This window comes from Heliconius melpomene, chromosome 7 (genome assembly GCF_056956725.1).
Source record: "Heliconius melpomene rosina isolate 202511_hmr_F chromosome 7, ASM5695672v1, whole genome shotgun sequence".
In the NCBI taxonomy this organism is placed as follows: domain Eukaryota; kingdom Metazoa; phylum Arthropoda; class Insecta; order Lepidoptera; family Nymphalidae; genus Heliconius; species Heliconius melpomene.
This window is the reverse complement of record NC_140395.1, coordinates 3330248-3347430: the sequence shown is the minus strand read 5'-3', so window position 1 is coordinate 3347430 and position 17183 is coordinate 3330248. Positions and strand designations below refer to the sequence as shown.

The 17183-nt window shown below is 29.9% G+C and overlaps 1 protein-coding gene across 1 annotated transcript; it reads right to left on the bottom strand.

Annotated features, from left to right (window-relative positions):
- Nucleotides 1-371: 371 nt before the first annotated feature.
- On the bottom strand, nt 372-17135 carry LOC146537350 (uncharacterized). Its single transcript, XM_085187811.1, has 29 exons — nt 17000-17135; nt 15798-15926; nt 14059-15351; nt 13599-13708; nt 12893-12988; nt 12342-12425; nt 12068-12109; nt 11296-11414; nt 10608-10663; nt 10209-10332; nt 9758-9817; nt 9239-9342; nt 8631-8807; nt 8214-8334; nt 7653-7808; nt 7027-7150; nt 6383-6527; nt 5990-6097; nt 5524-5662; nt 5321-5436; nt 4795-4878; nt 4274-4377; nt 3900-3975; nt 3076-3225; nt 2528-2672; nt 2030-2134; nt 1578-1677; nt 1024-1121; nt 372-640 (listed from the first exon to the last, which is right to left on the bottom strand). The coding sequence occupies exons 2-29, from the start codon at nt 15908-15910 to the stop codon at nt 497-499; spliced, it is 4293 nt and encodes a 1430-aa protein (XP_085043937.1). The 5' UTR covers nt 15911-15926; nt 17000-17135; the 3' UTR covers nt 372-496.
- Nucleotides 17136-17183: the final 48 nt, after the last annotated feature.

Genomic DNA, 17183 nt, shown 5'->3' with positions numbered 1-17183 from the left:
ATATGATAAAATAAAACATTCAAATATTTTCTGTATTTCATTGTTTTAGAAATAAGCATTTTAATATATTTTGCAATATTGTTGATAATTTTACTAAAGTAAGTAACTACAGAATGAAATAAAAATAATAACTAAATAAAATTAAAGCATAAAAAAAATTTGAACAATATCATTGAAACGATTTGTAAATGAAAAAAATAATAACATAACTATATTTACTTGAGTTTTGCAAATAAAGTGTTAAAGGACATGCAAAATTTAAACAACTTCATTAAAACAATTTGTCAAACAGACAATAATTTAAATAAATTTAAATAAATTCCATGAAGTAAAAAAAGTATACATTTATTTTAATAAATTTAACAAAGCCATTGATGAGTTTGCTAAAAATGACTAACTCAAAATATATAATAAATGCTAAAACAAAAATGATAATGTTGCTTCATACATATAGATTCATATATGTTTACATATAACATATCTACTACATATAAATTTACTCTTCCAATATTTCATCATTTATATGTAATTGTACCATTTCATTTCCGTTCACTAAATTTCCATCTTGAAGTAATAATTCCACATTGATATTTGATAAGTTTTGTAATAAATTACTTTTTTCTACTTGCATTTCAGGTAGCTTTTGGAGGAAACAGAAAAAAATATATTGTATGTATAATTTGTGAGAGTGAGAAAAAAACATTTTTTAGATTCAAGCTGTTTCCCTAATATAGTATATATAGTACGGTCGACGAGTTGTGGCCGCTCTGAAGTTAGCTGCAAATTGCTGCGAATCATTATTTTTATTTTCTCCCTGACAATAATGTTCAGAAGATTTAATTTCAGGCCACGGCTCGTCAACCTAAATAAATGGAATTTGTGAGAATCGCTAAAAAAAAATCTAAACAAAAGCATTTTAAGGTCAATTTTTAGTTAATACAGAAATTACTTACATTAATTTAATTTTAAATAATATCTGTTGAATATAAATTCAAGAAGTAATTAAAAAATAAATAAACTTACATTATTATTATGTTGGTAGTCATTAGAATTATCGTTAGTTTTATTTAGTTGTATCGTTTTTCCTATACCTCTGCCACGTCGATATGTTTGACATATGTCTGTATATAAAAAATATAATATATAAAAAATATAAAAAAATAACATATTAAAACAATAAGATGTAAAATATATACAAAAAAAAATTTTCTTTTTTAATTTTCAAATAAGTACTTTATAACTCTTCATAGATAATGAAAATCTAGTGACAAGCTTAATTTTATTCCATTTTATAACTTTTGTATGATAAAGAAAATTGTTTAATACACATTTTTCCTCATAGGAATCGAACCCACAAATATCGCTTGTGTAAAAGATACTCACAGAGAGTTACAAACAATACAAACGATATCCCACTGAGAGACATCTTAGTAATACATGAGTATAAATTTTAGTTAGTTAAATTTACTTAGTTTAATTTAAGCAATTAACTAAAATTGACAAAAAAAATATTGACCAAAGTATATAAGATTATCGATAGGTAAATTTGGATTTATAAACATTTTATTTATATTTACCATTTAGTTCCGTTGGTTTTGGTACCACTATACAATTTTTAGGGACATCATTCATTAGGGACAACGCCCGAATTGAGTTTGGTACTATGTTGGTAGAATTCTGAGATTTTAACATGAAATATAAAGTTAATATTTCGTTCCTTATATTAAACTTCGCACAAAAAAGAATATAAATTCTATTAAAATCGCGTATCTCTTATATTACGTGCAAGATTACTATAATATATCACTTTCACACCAAAATAAGGATTATTTTAAATTATAAATATGAAATATTCGGCGGAACATCGAGAACGAGTGTTTTAACTACTACTACGGTTCCCTCTGCCTACCCTGCTATATGCGGAAAACGCCTATAAGCAAAGTTTGGACCCTCACTCATCACACATTTTAATCATCATCCTTTGCAAAATTAACTGCAAATATCAATACAACTTCATAAAAAAACAAACCTTAGCAAAAGAGACTGTTGAAACTTCAATAACTTTATCTCGTGTAATATTGTTTGAAGCTAAATGTTGATAGATCATTTCCTGGGTACAATTAGTGCCTTCGATCTGAAACATAAGCTGTGTGAAGTGACTTAACATAATTTAGAGAGAGATAGAAAATAGACAGAGTGTCGACCAGATTCATATAATTCTCACATACTTATACCAGGGTAGGTAAAGAGAAACTAGTTTTATTAATAACCTTTCGCACTTTCTTAATTAGTTAAATGGAAGTTTACCACAAACGCACATACAAACTGTATACATTTGTGCACGCTAATCTCGAAAACAGCTTAACTAATTTAAACGCCATTCTTTCTATTATATTTTAACAGCATTCCTCTTTTTCCATTTAGTGTTTGTTTTATTTTAATCGGTGTATAAATAAAAAAAAAAATATCAGTTTAAATAAACAGTTGTAGTTTTTGTTCTAAATTAACTCATAAAAATAACTCGTACCTCTATGACCGCCATATGCGTTGGATGTTTCAATCGTATATGAGTCCTCAGATCAGACTTTATGCGGAACCTTTTTGGGCACCTCATACAAACCCACGGTCTTACGCCTGTGTGAATTAATCTATGGTTTTTCATGGCTGTTGACCTAGTTGATGGAGAAAATATGAGAAAATGTATATTATATTATTTATATAATTTTTTTGAAACGGGGCCAAAACAATGGATTTTGTTGTAATGATGCAAAAATAATTACATACATAGCTTGACGCTTTATCCCTAGCGGGGTAGTCAGAGAGACCGACCATCTTCATACATGCCTTCCGGGGTCTCCTCTTGCAAAAATCAAAAATAATTGTAAAGTGAATACAATCTTTTATAGGGCTTAGCAAATTAACGTATATTAATATTTAATTGAACCGATACCATAATTATATTAATATTTAATTGAATGAAACACTTAAACTCAATTCAGATGATGTGGATTCAGGAGGTTATGGTATAACGATGTACATATATTACAGAAACAGAAAAAAAATATAAATTTTTACCGTCTAAAAGCAACACCGCACACGTCACACGGGAACGGCCTCTCGCCGGTGTGCGTGCGGACATGTTCGTCCAGAACGGACGGCGAACGGAACGATCGCGAACATGTCGAACATGTGTTGGACTGTTTATTGTCTGTGGCGTGTATTTCTCTGTTTTATGAAAAGAAAAAACATATTTTTTGTTAATTTAGTTAATGTTATAAAAACAGTTCGTTTATTGCCTCAAATAAAATAATCATAAAAGCCAGTAGTAGAATTATGATTTTAAATATTTTCTGTACTTCTAAAAGGGGCCGAAACATTGGCATATCTAGAGATATTTTCTTATATAGCTTTGAACAGATAATATTGTAATGATAGTTCCAGTTTGTTGTAAATAAATTTACAGGTGGGCGCCAGACTATTCTAGAATGGGTACGGCCCACCCGGCCCCCCTCTAGGTCCATGGGCCCAAAAGGCTTTGTAAACAACCAGGCTCCAAGTTCAAAGGCGGGCCCGGGGGACTCGAATCTCCTATTAGGTACGGCACTGTAATTGCTAAAAGATGCCATGTGTCTACAGATGGAATAAACAGTGAAATAGTGTAATATTTAGAATTAGAAGCACATCAATTTTTACTTGCGCTTTCGATTATAACAAATATATTGCGTGGTATACCTAATAGTGTAATCTAACGATACATTTTTCAACACCAAGGAAAAAAGAAAGTTATAAATATTATTTGACCAGGAATCGAAACTATAATCAGAGTAAATTTAAATGAAGAAGAATGCTAGCACAGCTTATATCTTAACACAAATATAGGTACTATAAAAATGACTCACCTAATATGTTTCTGTAACGCGTACACGTTGTGTAGATTATTTCCACATTGATTACAAATTGTATTTCGACCATTACCTGTGTATTATAAAAAAAACAGTTAATCTTTGAAATAATATTAATATTTTTCTTTGGAGCCGCCGTGGCGCAGGGAACAAGCGTGCAAAACAACAAACAAAACAGTAAACACAACGTTTGTAGGTTCGATTCCCTCTTGGGAGAAAAAAAAAATGTTTTCATTTCTTCGCTCTAGTAACAAAGAAAAGCGCGTCCTTGAGTTCCGCCTCGAGAATTCCCTCTGCCTACCCTGCTGTGTGCGGAATACAGAGTGACGCTATAAATAAAATAAATAATAAAAATAAATAACTATAAATACCTGGTCTCACTATTTGCATTGATTCGTCACTGTGTGCGTTCTTTCTGTGTTTGTAGAGTTCATTTTTGTTTGGCAAAATGGCATCACAGTCGCGACATGGAATACTATTATTATAAAAATATTGTTAGAAATTAGAAGTGAAATATATTTTTGAAAAAACGTTACTAAGGTACAAAACACCTGTTAACACATCAGAAGTGGAGCATGGAGCAGGGTCTGGGATTTGCGACTACAGGTGCAAGGGTACCCTTTCCGATATATCAACACTCGCCTTGCCTGCTCCAGCCCAGTGTAACTATAAATAGGTGTTAACCACATTCATAATTAAAATAACAATTAAATCATCAAATAAATAATTGTCCAAATAATCTAGTCCGCAAACAATATAAATATTTTAAAGTGTTAATTCCACACTTAGGAATGAAAAGAATTTTTAAAACGTATAAAAATTTGAAAAAATTCAAATTCCGTCACTTTCAATATTTTATACGTTTTCTAAATAAGTCTTTATCAAAACTTACCGATAATTATCGCGTACGATTTTAGTAAAACCACCATTTTCATCGTTGTTATGAGTTTTCTTTCTATGGTATGTTACACTCCAACTAAAATACAATATTTTATAAGAAGTTAAGCCAAGGTTAGCGGATTTAATTTAAAATCAGAATGTCACATGTTATTTTAGATTTTATATATATATATATATATATATATATATATATATTTAGATTATATATAAAAAAATATTTATTTGAATGGAACAGCGAATCGTTAGTTCGACTCCATTCCTCCACAGAAAATATTTGTTGAAGAAATGTCATAATTTTTTATTAACAAATACTACAATCAAAACTGGTTATTGCAAATAAAACTAATTTAATAAAATATTTAACATTTTAATTTCTTCGCTTTCGCATCAAGACAAAGTGCCGCATTGAGTGGGAAGCGGAATGTCTTAACTCTATGGACCCTTTGCCTACCCTGCGACATGCGAGATAGATCGTGAAGCTGAAAAAAAAAGAACGAAAACAAAATTTTTGTACTCGCCTATTAGGAAAGGTCAAATCACACTGATTACATTTAAATATGTAATTTTCATTTGCATGTTTCATTCGTCTATGTACTTGTAGGTACGTCCAATGTAAATAAGACCGGCCGCAGTCCTAAAAATATGTTTTTTTTTTAATTCTTTTTCTATAATCTATGATAGCTACAGATAATCTACAAATATTTCAGAAGTTTCATATAACCTCGCATAGGAAGTGCTTCACAACAGGAAATCCCCCGTAACCTAAGATCCCCGCGCTCGCCGGACCGGAAGTAGATTCATTTCTACTCTCATTAGTGTTACGTTTATAAAAACCGTGGGTTGTTTTGTGCGTAGTGCACCTAATTGGAGAAAAATAAATTTATTAAAATTATTCTTTTAAAGGAATAAAATGTTTTATACTTAAATAAACTATAGATTATCGTTTGGATGTTTTTCTTTCATTTCAAATTTCATCAAAATCACTAGATCCATAAATATGATAAATAATATCTCCGATTTCTATCTAAGATAGATCTTATCACCCTTGAGAAAAATATATTGCTCAATCATTTCTTCTATTCTCACAAGAATTTCATTTATAGTCAGCTTATTAGCATATTAGCCCACTATGTGCAATAAAAAATATAAATATTAAATACCTGTAAAATTTTAATTTTTATTCTCACCTCGAATAAGTAGCAAAACTGACTTTGCAAATATGACATGTGAATGGATTTTTTATTCCTTTGTGTATCACTCTATGGTTATTTAGAGCATCTTCCAAATAAAACACACTAAAAGAAAGCAAACATTTTAAAAATTAAAATGTAGAAACCAATAACATAAATATGTGTTAATCCTCTCTAGTATCTAAAGTTTGAAATTCCGTTGAAAATTTTTACCCAAAACGGATTTTTATGCGGAAAATCAAAATGTTGAAGATAAAAAAAAACTAGATAATTAATTAGTATTAAATAAAAAAATACACTTGCAAAATAAAGACCGATTGTCTTTATGAGAAAAATAAACAACCAACTAACTAAATAACTTAAACTAAAATATGTATAAATAGCACTAACTCTTCACAATATTCACAACGGAACGCCTTTTCTATGTTAACCACTCGTATAATATTTTTAGCCGCTTCGTCTAAATTAGACAGCAATTGTTCACTCATCGTGTTGTTAACTTGTCTCTCTATTCCTTGGGATAGACGCGGGCATTCTGTATGGATTTTTTAAAATATTTATTATTTATTTTTTACGAAAAATCAGGAAATATAATGTAACTTTACAGTCTATATATATTACTAAACGTCAACTTCACGCTGTATCCCGCACACAGCAGTGTAGGCAGAGGGAACCTACTGTTAAGACACTCCTATTGCCAATTAAATAAAAAATAGTATAAGTAAAGAATAAACAAAAAAAAATTAACAAAATAAATTAATGATCTTGTTGTAAGATATTATAATTAATATGAAACTTAATTGTACCATAAGAAATTTTCATACCCATTATCTAATTCGGATGGAAAGCGAAAACTATGTTTTTAACACTAAGTTGCTGGTATGCAGGAAAATGAGTGAAGTTACTTTATAATCAAACATATTATATATAAACAATTCATTGCTTTCTTTATTATTTTTTTAACTTCTCTTATAGAAATAAAAGAAGTTCTATTATATAACTATCTTTATCTTTTAACATTACCCTATACTTACCCACAATCCTAACAGTGTGTCTGACAATACCACTAGTGGGCGACAGTTGTTCACTCGCTTCCGCATCTTCTTTCAAATCTTTTGTAAACTCTGTTATACATTCCGTTGATTTAACGGAATGCTCCTAATTTTTTTATACGGAATAATTAAAGTAATATGAACTATATATATTTTTAATAATATTAATGGTTATTAATATTAATAAAAATCATATATAGATATTCAAATTAAAAGTGTTGCTAGGATTATACATTGTTCATATTTACTCGTATGTTCAATATTATACTTATATTTATGTTTGTAGTTTTATTATTTTTGTTTATGTTCATTTTTCTTTCAGCTTCACGCATGTATTCTGCATGTAGCAGGATAGAAAGAGAGAGCCTAGTGATAAGATTCTGCGCTCCGCACTTTTCGCCGTATTCTGGAGTTATTGCGAATACAGTAATGGAATTCAACGAAGCGCGACACCAGAGCGAAGAACTAAAAATATTAAATTTTCTCGAGTGGACATCGAACGATCATCCAGTCGCTAAGATATAACTGTCCTCTTAAAAATTTTCATGTTTATCACATTTTGTTATATAGATTCTGATTTAATAACCTTCAGTATAAAAATGACTAACCTGTGCATCATTATGATCTCTAAAAGCTCTAAAACATATACCACAAACTAGAACCAAAGCTGGGGACAGTTCTTCCTCGTGAGCTCGCAAATGCATGCGGAGACGGGAGCGACGGGTCAGTTGTTTTAAGCATATGTGACATTGGAATGGTTTTATCTATGAATTGTGAAAAATTGTGCTTATTGGACTGCTTATTTTTTTCTTATAATTGTGAAAAAGTGTAATCTAAAAGATTAACTTAATTTTTAAAATATATGTATGTACCTATGTATGGAGTTTTGTCGACAAACATAATGACATTGTTTAGACTTACGCAATGATTGTTAGTTTGATTCTCACTCATAGAAATTATGATAAATATATTTGTAATAGAAATTTCATAAGCAAGATATTTCCAACAAAAATAAAAATGTTCCGAACAAAATTTTCCGTACAACATTATACGCGTGTTATACGGGTATTGAAAATTCGCAATTTTTTTTTATTTGGTTCATATCATATCACGTCCAAAGTTGTCATAAGGTAATTCAAGGCATATAAATCTACATAAATAATATATACCTGTAAATGAGTAACCCCATGTTCGTCTAACGTCTGTTTATCCAGAAATCTTTTACCGCAGGTCACACACACGTAACGCCGCGTGTCTGTGTGTGTGCGACTGTGTTTTGTCAGTGTTGCCCTATTTTGTGGAAAATATAGGAAAATTATATATTTATATGCTTTAAGAAATAATTGTAATTTAAATTCACTTACGGGTTTGAATATATTACTATTTGTACAAATCTTCACTATGAAAAAAAATCTTATTCACATACTTAGAATTTCCGAAATATTTTTAAGATAAGATAATATTTTTATAGAGTGGTTTTAGAAAATAAATACAACAAAATTACTCCAAAAAATTATAAATACAAAAAAAAAGACAATTTTCACATAAAACTCCAAATCTACATATAAAAAAACTAACTAACTTACCTCAAAAAGAATGTTTTTCCACACCCTTTGACGGGGCACTGCCATCGCTTTTGCTTATCATGCTGGAAATGCACGTGATCGAACAGCTCCGTTTCCGTGAAGAACTTAGCATTCTCACACTCGATACATTTGTATTCACCGTCTGATATTAATAGATTACTTGGATCGTGGAATTGCCTTGAATATGTAAATGTTAATATAGATATACAATAATATATATAAGTATATAATAAAATTGTAACTGATCGCGGTTTGGATATGGAAAATTAATGAGTAGATCTATTATTGGTGACATTTATCAATTACTTAAATAGAATCATTTTTTTTGCCTATTTTTCTGTCTATCTGTTCCTCTTTGTGTTTGTGCACCACCCTTAGAAATGGCTTAACCTATTTAAATGCAGTTTTCACTATTATATTTTGTCTAGCTTAAGATTTAAAGTTTGTTTTAAAAAAAATATCTAAAATACAGGATCACATTCTATTTGCAAAATGATTTACTATAATGTTCAATATTGGATATCATGGCAAAAAAAACAACACCATAGAATGAATGAGGTTCTCCCCTACCTACTACTACATAATATAAAAACATAAAAAAAACTTACATATGAAATTTCAATCTAACTTTCGAAGTGAAAGATTCGTTACAATTATCGCATGTCACTATTTGAGCGTCGCTTGAAGCGCGACTTTTTCTTTTGCGTGTTCTCTGTTTATAAGAGGATTTTTTTTTAATTTTAGTAAAAAAAGTATATTATTATTATTATTTATATAAATAATATATCATATTTTTAGTTTAAGTTTAGGAACTTATTTTGATTGTACCTATTATTAAAATTAGATCCAATATTTGTATAGAATTTGATTATTTTCAAGGCGCAGGGAAACTCAGGCGTACTCGAGAAAATGAAATATTTTAAATTTTCGCTCTACGAGGCAAAGCTCAGCGTCCGCCTCTCAAGAAGCAATGCCTCCGGAATTCGGCGATAAGTGGGGAACGGAAGTGTTTAAATAGGAACAAAGTGACTTAACACTCAGTTCCCAGGTCTATATATACATGTGCTGTGAATCCAGCGTGAATCTAAATAATAAAAGATAGTGATGTTCGTAAATAATCAACTCACCTCCACTAAAAGATCATTATCACACGACTCTTCTGTTGGACGAGGTCTTCCTTGAGCTCTCTTAAAATTTAAATTTAAAATATATATTAATTTATGTAAAAAATGCGAATGTTATTTAATTTATTTTGATCTAGTGTCTACTTAGTAATAATAACTACAAGCTAATTAAGAAAAATAAATACTTTCATTTATTACACAATAAATATTAAGATTCTTTAAGTCTACTATAGAATGAAAGGTAAGAATTATGTTAAATAGAAAAACTATAAAAATATATCTCTAATTTTACGTTTACCTAAACAAAAAGGATATATACATTCCAAAAGATTCTAAGATATTCTATTCTATTCTTTGATTACATATGGCATTATGAAGAACACACGAAGGAGATTGTGCAGTAAAAAATAGATAATGTTACCCAATAGGAAAAAAAAATTAGTACAATCGTTACCCTTATAAAGTCCTCTTCAGACGGCACTAATATAACAGCTTCGTCTTTAGAAATAACTTTACGTTTTCTGCCTCTTTTCTTACACTTGTGAACGGATAAGGTTTCCGAATTGGGAAATATTTTGCTAAAATATAATATATATTTAGTTTTCTTAAAAGCATAAGTATTTAGATTTCTTAAAAGCTCTATTCGTAAGCATAGCGAGGGCAGAGCATAGAGAATATGAAAATAATTCAAAATCCAATTATTCCTCCAAGTGGGGACAGAAACCTACAACCATCGTGCTTACAGTAAAATGCTAGCCCACTGCGCCACCTTAGCCTTTTTTTATTATATTTTTTATACCTACATACAATTACAGAAATATAAAAAAAAATAGTTGTAATTTACAAAACTTACCTGCATTTAAAACATTTGTGCTTCTTTAGATCATTAACGTTGGTAGGTTCATTTACCTTTAAAATGAACATGACTTAAAATTAAAATGGTCTAAGTAAAAAAATACAAGTCGTGTCGCAGAAGCACAAGCGTTTGATTATAAACGCCACAGTTTGTGGGCTCGTTTCCCGTTCAAGGAAATGAAATATTTATTTAAAATTTGAGTTCCGCCAAAAACACGCCAATAATACGCCTTTAGAATAGGGGAAAGAAGGGAAAGGAAGTGTCTCAACACTAGGTTCCCAAATTCCTCTGCCTACCTTGCAATGTGCGGGATAAGGCGTTAGGCCAAAAAAAATTATGACGAGATCACAAGAGAAGAGAGAATCTGAGCATATCATGAGGTAGGATAACAGGTAGGTATATAGTATATAAAGATACACTAATATTATTCTTGCCATTTCGAGCTTCACGTGATTTAGGCCCTTCTTCGATTATTTCAAATAGATAAGTACAGTACGCATGCGGTTGACGACTGACGACTCGTGGCAACCTTGAAGTTAGGTGTTCTAAACTTTTGCACATTGTTCAATCGGAAACAAAATAATAAAAAGTAAGAAAGAATCCTAAAAACAAATCTGCGCAGCGATCTTTAGCTCACATCAGAGCGGCCACGAATCCAGGACCGTATTATATGAAATTTAGGTACCTTCAATAATTTCTGCAACTCGTCATCATAGTCCCCAGTTTGGACTATCCATATAGAATCGTCGCTGTCCAAGCACTCTTGTTTGACCTCAGTGGTAAAAGTCAGTTCGTTCTGTACATACATAGTTTTTTTTTTAAATTGAATAATATGTAAATAAAACATTTTTGAAAACAATGCTACTCATTTTCAACATTTTTTTATCTAAGACTAACGAAATGAAAATATATTTCAGATATAAGCATCCTCAGAATTTAATTTAAACTTACAGTCATCACAAATTTTTTAATCACTTTCACGCTTTTCCCGCATACTTAACAGGACAGTCAGAGGGAATATCGTGTTTAAACACTGTTATAGGGAACAGAGTGCAACATTTCCGCCAATTTTCAAGAAATTACCATGTTAAAACGTGGTGTCTACTACAGCGAGGAAATGTAAATAATTCATTGATCATTCTATCGATCGTTGATTGAACAATCGCGTTTAAAGTCGGACGTTCGTTATTTATTTCTACTTTATTTAAATAAATACATACATAAATGTAAAAATGTATATGAGAATCTAATATCTTTCCTGAGCTAAATTTGAGAAATTACTACACTTATTTTCATGAAACTTTCAAGACGACAATAGATAAAAAATTATAATACCTATCTATATAGAAAATATAAATATTCCCCGAATCGAAATTTGTACCGACAACTATTTCATTCACTCCAAAAAGTCTTACTATAGAATAATTCCAACAAAAAATCACAGTAACTAACCGATGCATTTTCATTAGTTTCTTCATTATTTTGATTTTCTTTTGTACCTTTTAAAATCAAACTAGTTTTAAAATGTATTAAAATTGAACTATATTAAACATTTTGGTCGAAAGGTAATTTATATTTTTTTGTAGGATCACGCTTCATCCCGCATCTAGTATAGTAGGCAGAACATAAGAACATAACCACATAGAGGTGGGAACCTGGTAACCTACTGCGCTGCGATGGTCGCGATTCGTTTATATAAGAAAAAATAGCCACATTAAAACAAATATTAACCATGTTCATTTTCAAGATCACTCTTCTTCAATGAACTTCTCGTTCTCTTCGCAACAGGAGAACTTTTGGGAGACGGTGATTTTTCTATAAAAAATAATTTTCAATATAAATAGAGTACTATTACACTACAACTAAATAGTAATATGGGTAGGTAAATTGGAATATAGGTAGGTTCGATACCCAACCGTAAAAACATTGAACAAATTATAGAAAAAAATATTTGAAAGTAAGGTAAAAATTGGTATTAATATTAACATTTTTTTTGTTCTTTCTTCTAGAGACAATTTCCAATAAAGAACGTAACCCAATACCTCACGTTATCTAATGAGATGACACCTACATGAAACGTAGTATGTACCGTGTGTATATTAATTTTATGTATATTGTAAATACAAATCGACGGTCCCCTAGTTAGTATCTTTTATTGCTGTTTTAAACTACTAACAAGGGTAGTTTTCGATTTCGATACTTTACCATCGAAATATTAACTTAACTCCAATTTAATATCTTCATCAAAAAACAATAACAACAAAAATATAAATATTAATTACCATCATTTTCTTTAGTTACATCTTCATCAATTTCCGTTTTAGTATTGTCGTGGGCCACTTTGAGGTGTCCTTTTAGCCATTTAAAGTTAGAATATCCTATTAAATTAAATATTAATGAAAAACAAGTAAGGAAGCATTTATCGTGCTAAGTGGTAAACTAAAGATGTGTTAAGTTTAAAAAATGAGATCGTCGTCGTGCAGTGGCACAAGCGTGTGACCGTTACGGTTGTGGGCTCGACTCCCATTCGGGGAAATGAGTTATTTAATATTTTTTCATTTCTTCTCTCCGTCACCGTCTCCGTCATCCGTTTGTTGGTATTTTACAACGTATAGAACAAAAAAAACCGATTTAATTTTTTTGTTTGCTCGCTCAGTGCATTTGTTAACGCTAATCTCAGAAACGAATATGTAGATAAATATAGATATTATTCTTAAATAAAAAAAATGAATTTAATGCATATTAGTAAGTGAATAGCTATGTAGTTCAAGCGGATGAAGTTCTGGTAACGAGGCAAAGCGCGGCGTCGGAAAGTAGGGAATGGAGTATCTAAAGACTAGGTTCCCAGGTTCCTCTGATACCCTGCTATGTGCGGCATACAGCAAGAATGTCGTTTCTAAAAAAAACAATTTTTATTTTAAAGTGTTGAATCATACTTTATAAATACAAAAAAAAACAATACAATTATTAATATTTGTAATTTATTACCATAATCACACAAAGGACAAGGGAACACTACATCTCCCTCCGCATCGTGCTTGTGTTCTTCACCGTGGTTTATTACTTCGGAAGTATCTTTAAAGTCTTTGTTACAAAATCTTAAAAATATAATAGAAATATTAATTTTTATTAAAATAAGAAACGTCATATGTTTTGTATTAAGTATATTGTGGTAGTGAAAGTAAAAGATGAACGACTCCGTTCTTTCCAATTGCTAGGTTATTTCTGGGTAGAAAGGTTCTTGCAAGTAGGTACAAGGCTACTAGAAATGAAGGTAACGCTTCTAACTTAAAAATTCTGATTAACAAATATAATTTAGAATACTTCAGTTATACCTTTATACTATTATCTTTAAAAAAAATATGCTGATAACATTCCCTAAGATCAGCATAGAAATTTTATAAAAGAAATGGAAATAAGAATTATCTGAATTCATAACATTACTAACCTACATTTTAACTCTTTCACATCACTACTATCATTTTGGTACTTCCCCAAAAACTCTTTAACGTTTTCGTCTTCATCTATATTGTCTAAATCAATTTCCGGTTCCGCTTCAGGTTCTATAATCTCTACGTCACTGGAACTACCTTTTTTCTCATCCTTTATTATTATTAAATCATCAGCCTTAATATTGCAGACTGGTTTAGTTATAATTTCACCGTCGGGACCGATTTCTACGTTAACAAACTCTGAGCTCTCTTTAATATCATTATCATTTAAAATATTAGATTTATAAGTATGTTTGAAAGTAATCAAACTTGTTTTCTTAAAAATAAACTGTTGATTATTCTTAATGACCAAATATTCATCATTTTTTAATGCTTCTTCCGAGCCTTTAAGTCGACTGGCCACAAAATTTTCGGTTAAACAGATTTCACAAATAACTTTAAGTTGGGTATATTTCTTTTGTTCACTTCTGTGTAACATTTGATCTTCTTTGTCGAAAATATATAATTTTTCCTTGTTATCCACCATTTTACCACATATATAGCAAATATGTTTGTCTTTAGCCTCTATATCTATTAAAGGTTTGGAGCTCCAATTCCTACCAAGTCTTGATGGGTCAGTTTTTCTAACATGCCTACGCTTATCACAATTTTGATTATCATACGGAAGGAATGTTACTGGAGAATTTTTGAACATATCGAGAATATCCTCACGTGTATAAACATTACGATTTGCTATATCACTATTTTTATAATTTTCACTAATCAACGTTTTGGGCGATTTATTTTTATTTGCCAATTGCAAAGTTGCATACGTTTTAGATTTTTCTTCGAGATATTTCGTAAATTGAGCTTCGAAACTAGCTGCGTTATTAGAAACCAATTTGAACGGTAGAGTGTTCGCGAAGCTATACTTGGGACTGTTCTTATTCGATACTGGACTGGTAATATTTATATTTTTAATTTCACCAGTCTCTGTATTATCATCAACTGATTCATCTACATCGTCTGTGTGTTTAATAAAAGGTAATTTTTCTAATGTTAAATCAGTAAGGGGGTCGTCATTATCAAAATGTATTTGAGAGGCGCGAATTTGAGTGCCATCGTCTAAGATGTAGACTAAATCGTCAGTACCAGCCTGATTTGCACCTAGTTCGAAATTTGTTGGGTCTAAGGTAGAATCGGTGAGATTTTTCTCAGTACTTAAAAGGAACGTATAGGCATTGTCATCGAGAGACACTTGTTGATTCCCTGTTATTGAATTAAGATCGAGTTCATATCCGAGAAGAGTTCTGAAACACATTGACATTAAGCTATTTGTTAGTTATTCCGTTTAGCATTATCTATCTTTTTATTTAACAATTTTTATATATAAATCTAATAGTTTAATTATCTATCTTATTTCAGCTACATTATTAAAGTGTTACTCCTAACTAAATTAGTAATAGTAACTTTAAATGTATATCTATATAATGGTATTTCTTTTCACCTTCACGCCACTTCCCGCACATAGCAGGTTAGGTAGAGGGAACCTAGTGTTAAAACACTCAATTCCCCTTTTTCGCTGAATTCCGGAGCTATGGTTAAGTGGCAAAGCTCGACTCTATGCTTAGCAAAGAAATGGAAATATAATTTTTTAATAAATATTTATTTTTCTGCAGTGGGGATCAAACTCACAACCAGTCACATTTACAGTCACATCGTGAGGCTGATTTAATTTATTATAAATATTACAAACTTGGAATTATTAATAAAAGTTTGGAAGGTATCATTCTGTTCTATCTTCACTTCCACTTCCTTTCCGTTTATATCATCCATGCAAAGTACTAAAGGTGGTGGTGTTTCAGCCATTGTTATTTTATTTCACCTGAATAAGATATTTTATATAAAATTCTAATATACACTTATAACAGATATGAATATACAAATTTTATTCAATATAATATATAATAATGTCTTAACAAAAATATGTAAAACAGAGACTCTAAAAGAAATGGATTTCTTTTTTATTGGTGTTTAAAATAATATTTACATTTTCCTATTACAATTTCTCTAAATTATATAAATTATTACTTTACATCATGGAGGAATGAGACAGTATCTGTCTATAAACTATTATAGTTTAGTTTAGTTGTTTCGGTTTTATTTAGTCCCTGCTCCAGTAAAACAGCAGCATTGAGTGTATTTGACATGCAATTCTTTGAATGCCATGGGTAAGTGGAGAATTGAATATGTTGAAACTATACATGGAAACTAAGTCTACCATACAAATCTCAATTATATCCTGGATAAGTCAAAGCTAATAAAAGTATATCCTTTTTAGCTTTTTATATTAAATCTTATGATAGAAGTTCTTCATTATGAAAATTGAAATAATTAAAGAACCAATGTGTTTTCTTATAAACGAATGTATTTATGAATATACTATAAATTTAAAATTGTTAATAGAACGCAAAATTATAATTTAGCATATTAAATATTTAGAAATGTTTATCAGGATTATATTTTATTTATAGTAAAATATTTTTTGTTCAAAACAAAATGATATAATGTTACTCAAATATCAATAATATAATTTATTATTTCAAATTGTGGTTTTAAGTAAACATGTTTCAAATAAACTTTATTATATGAAAAACTTTCAGCAAGTAAAAATTTTCAAAAAACTATTTACAAAGGATCCATCTAAGCAGGTGTAAGCTACAAGCACCTTTAAAAACTAAACAACATTAAGTCTATATATCATCTAAATGTTGTATTATAACTTGAGTTTCATTGTAAATTTCCAGCCAAGTCGTCAAAAGCATATGAAAATGCAAAGTACTGGCCAGTTTAACTAAAAATATTTTGGCCAGTATCTTTCGATTTTGTCAAACTAAACACTTGTTGTAAACAAAAAGAATAGTGAAATCATATCAAAATTAGTATAAATAAACTAACCAGATTATTGTCATAATGCTATAATAATTTCCTTCGCAATTGGCATAATGAAATAACAATTGAATTATGAAGAAAGAAAATTGTTTTGATTTTTGAAATGTTGACATTTGATAACAAAACAAAAATCAAATAGTCAAAGATATTTGATTCTATAAATAAGATTTTACAGATAATTAAGAAAAAT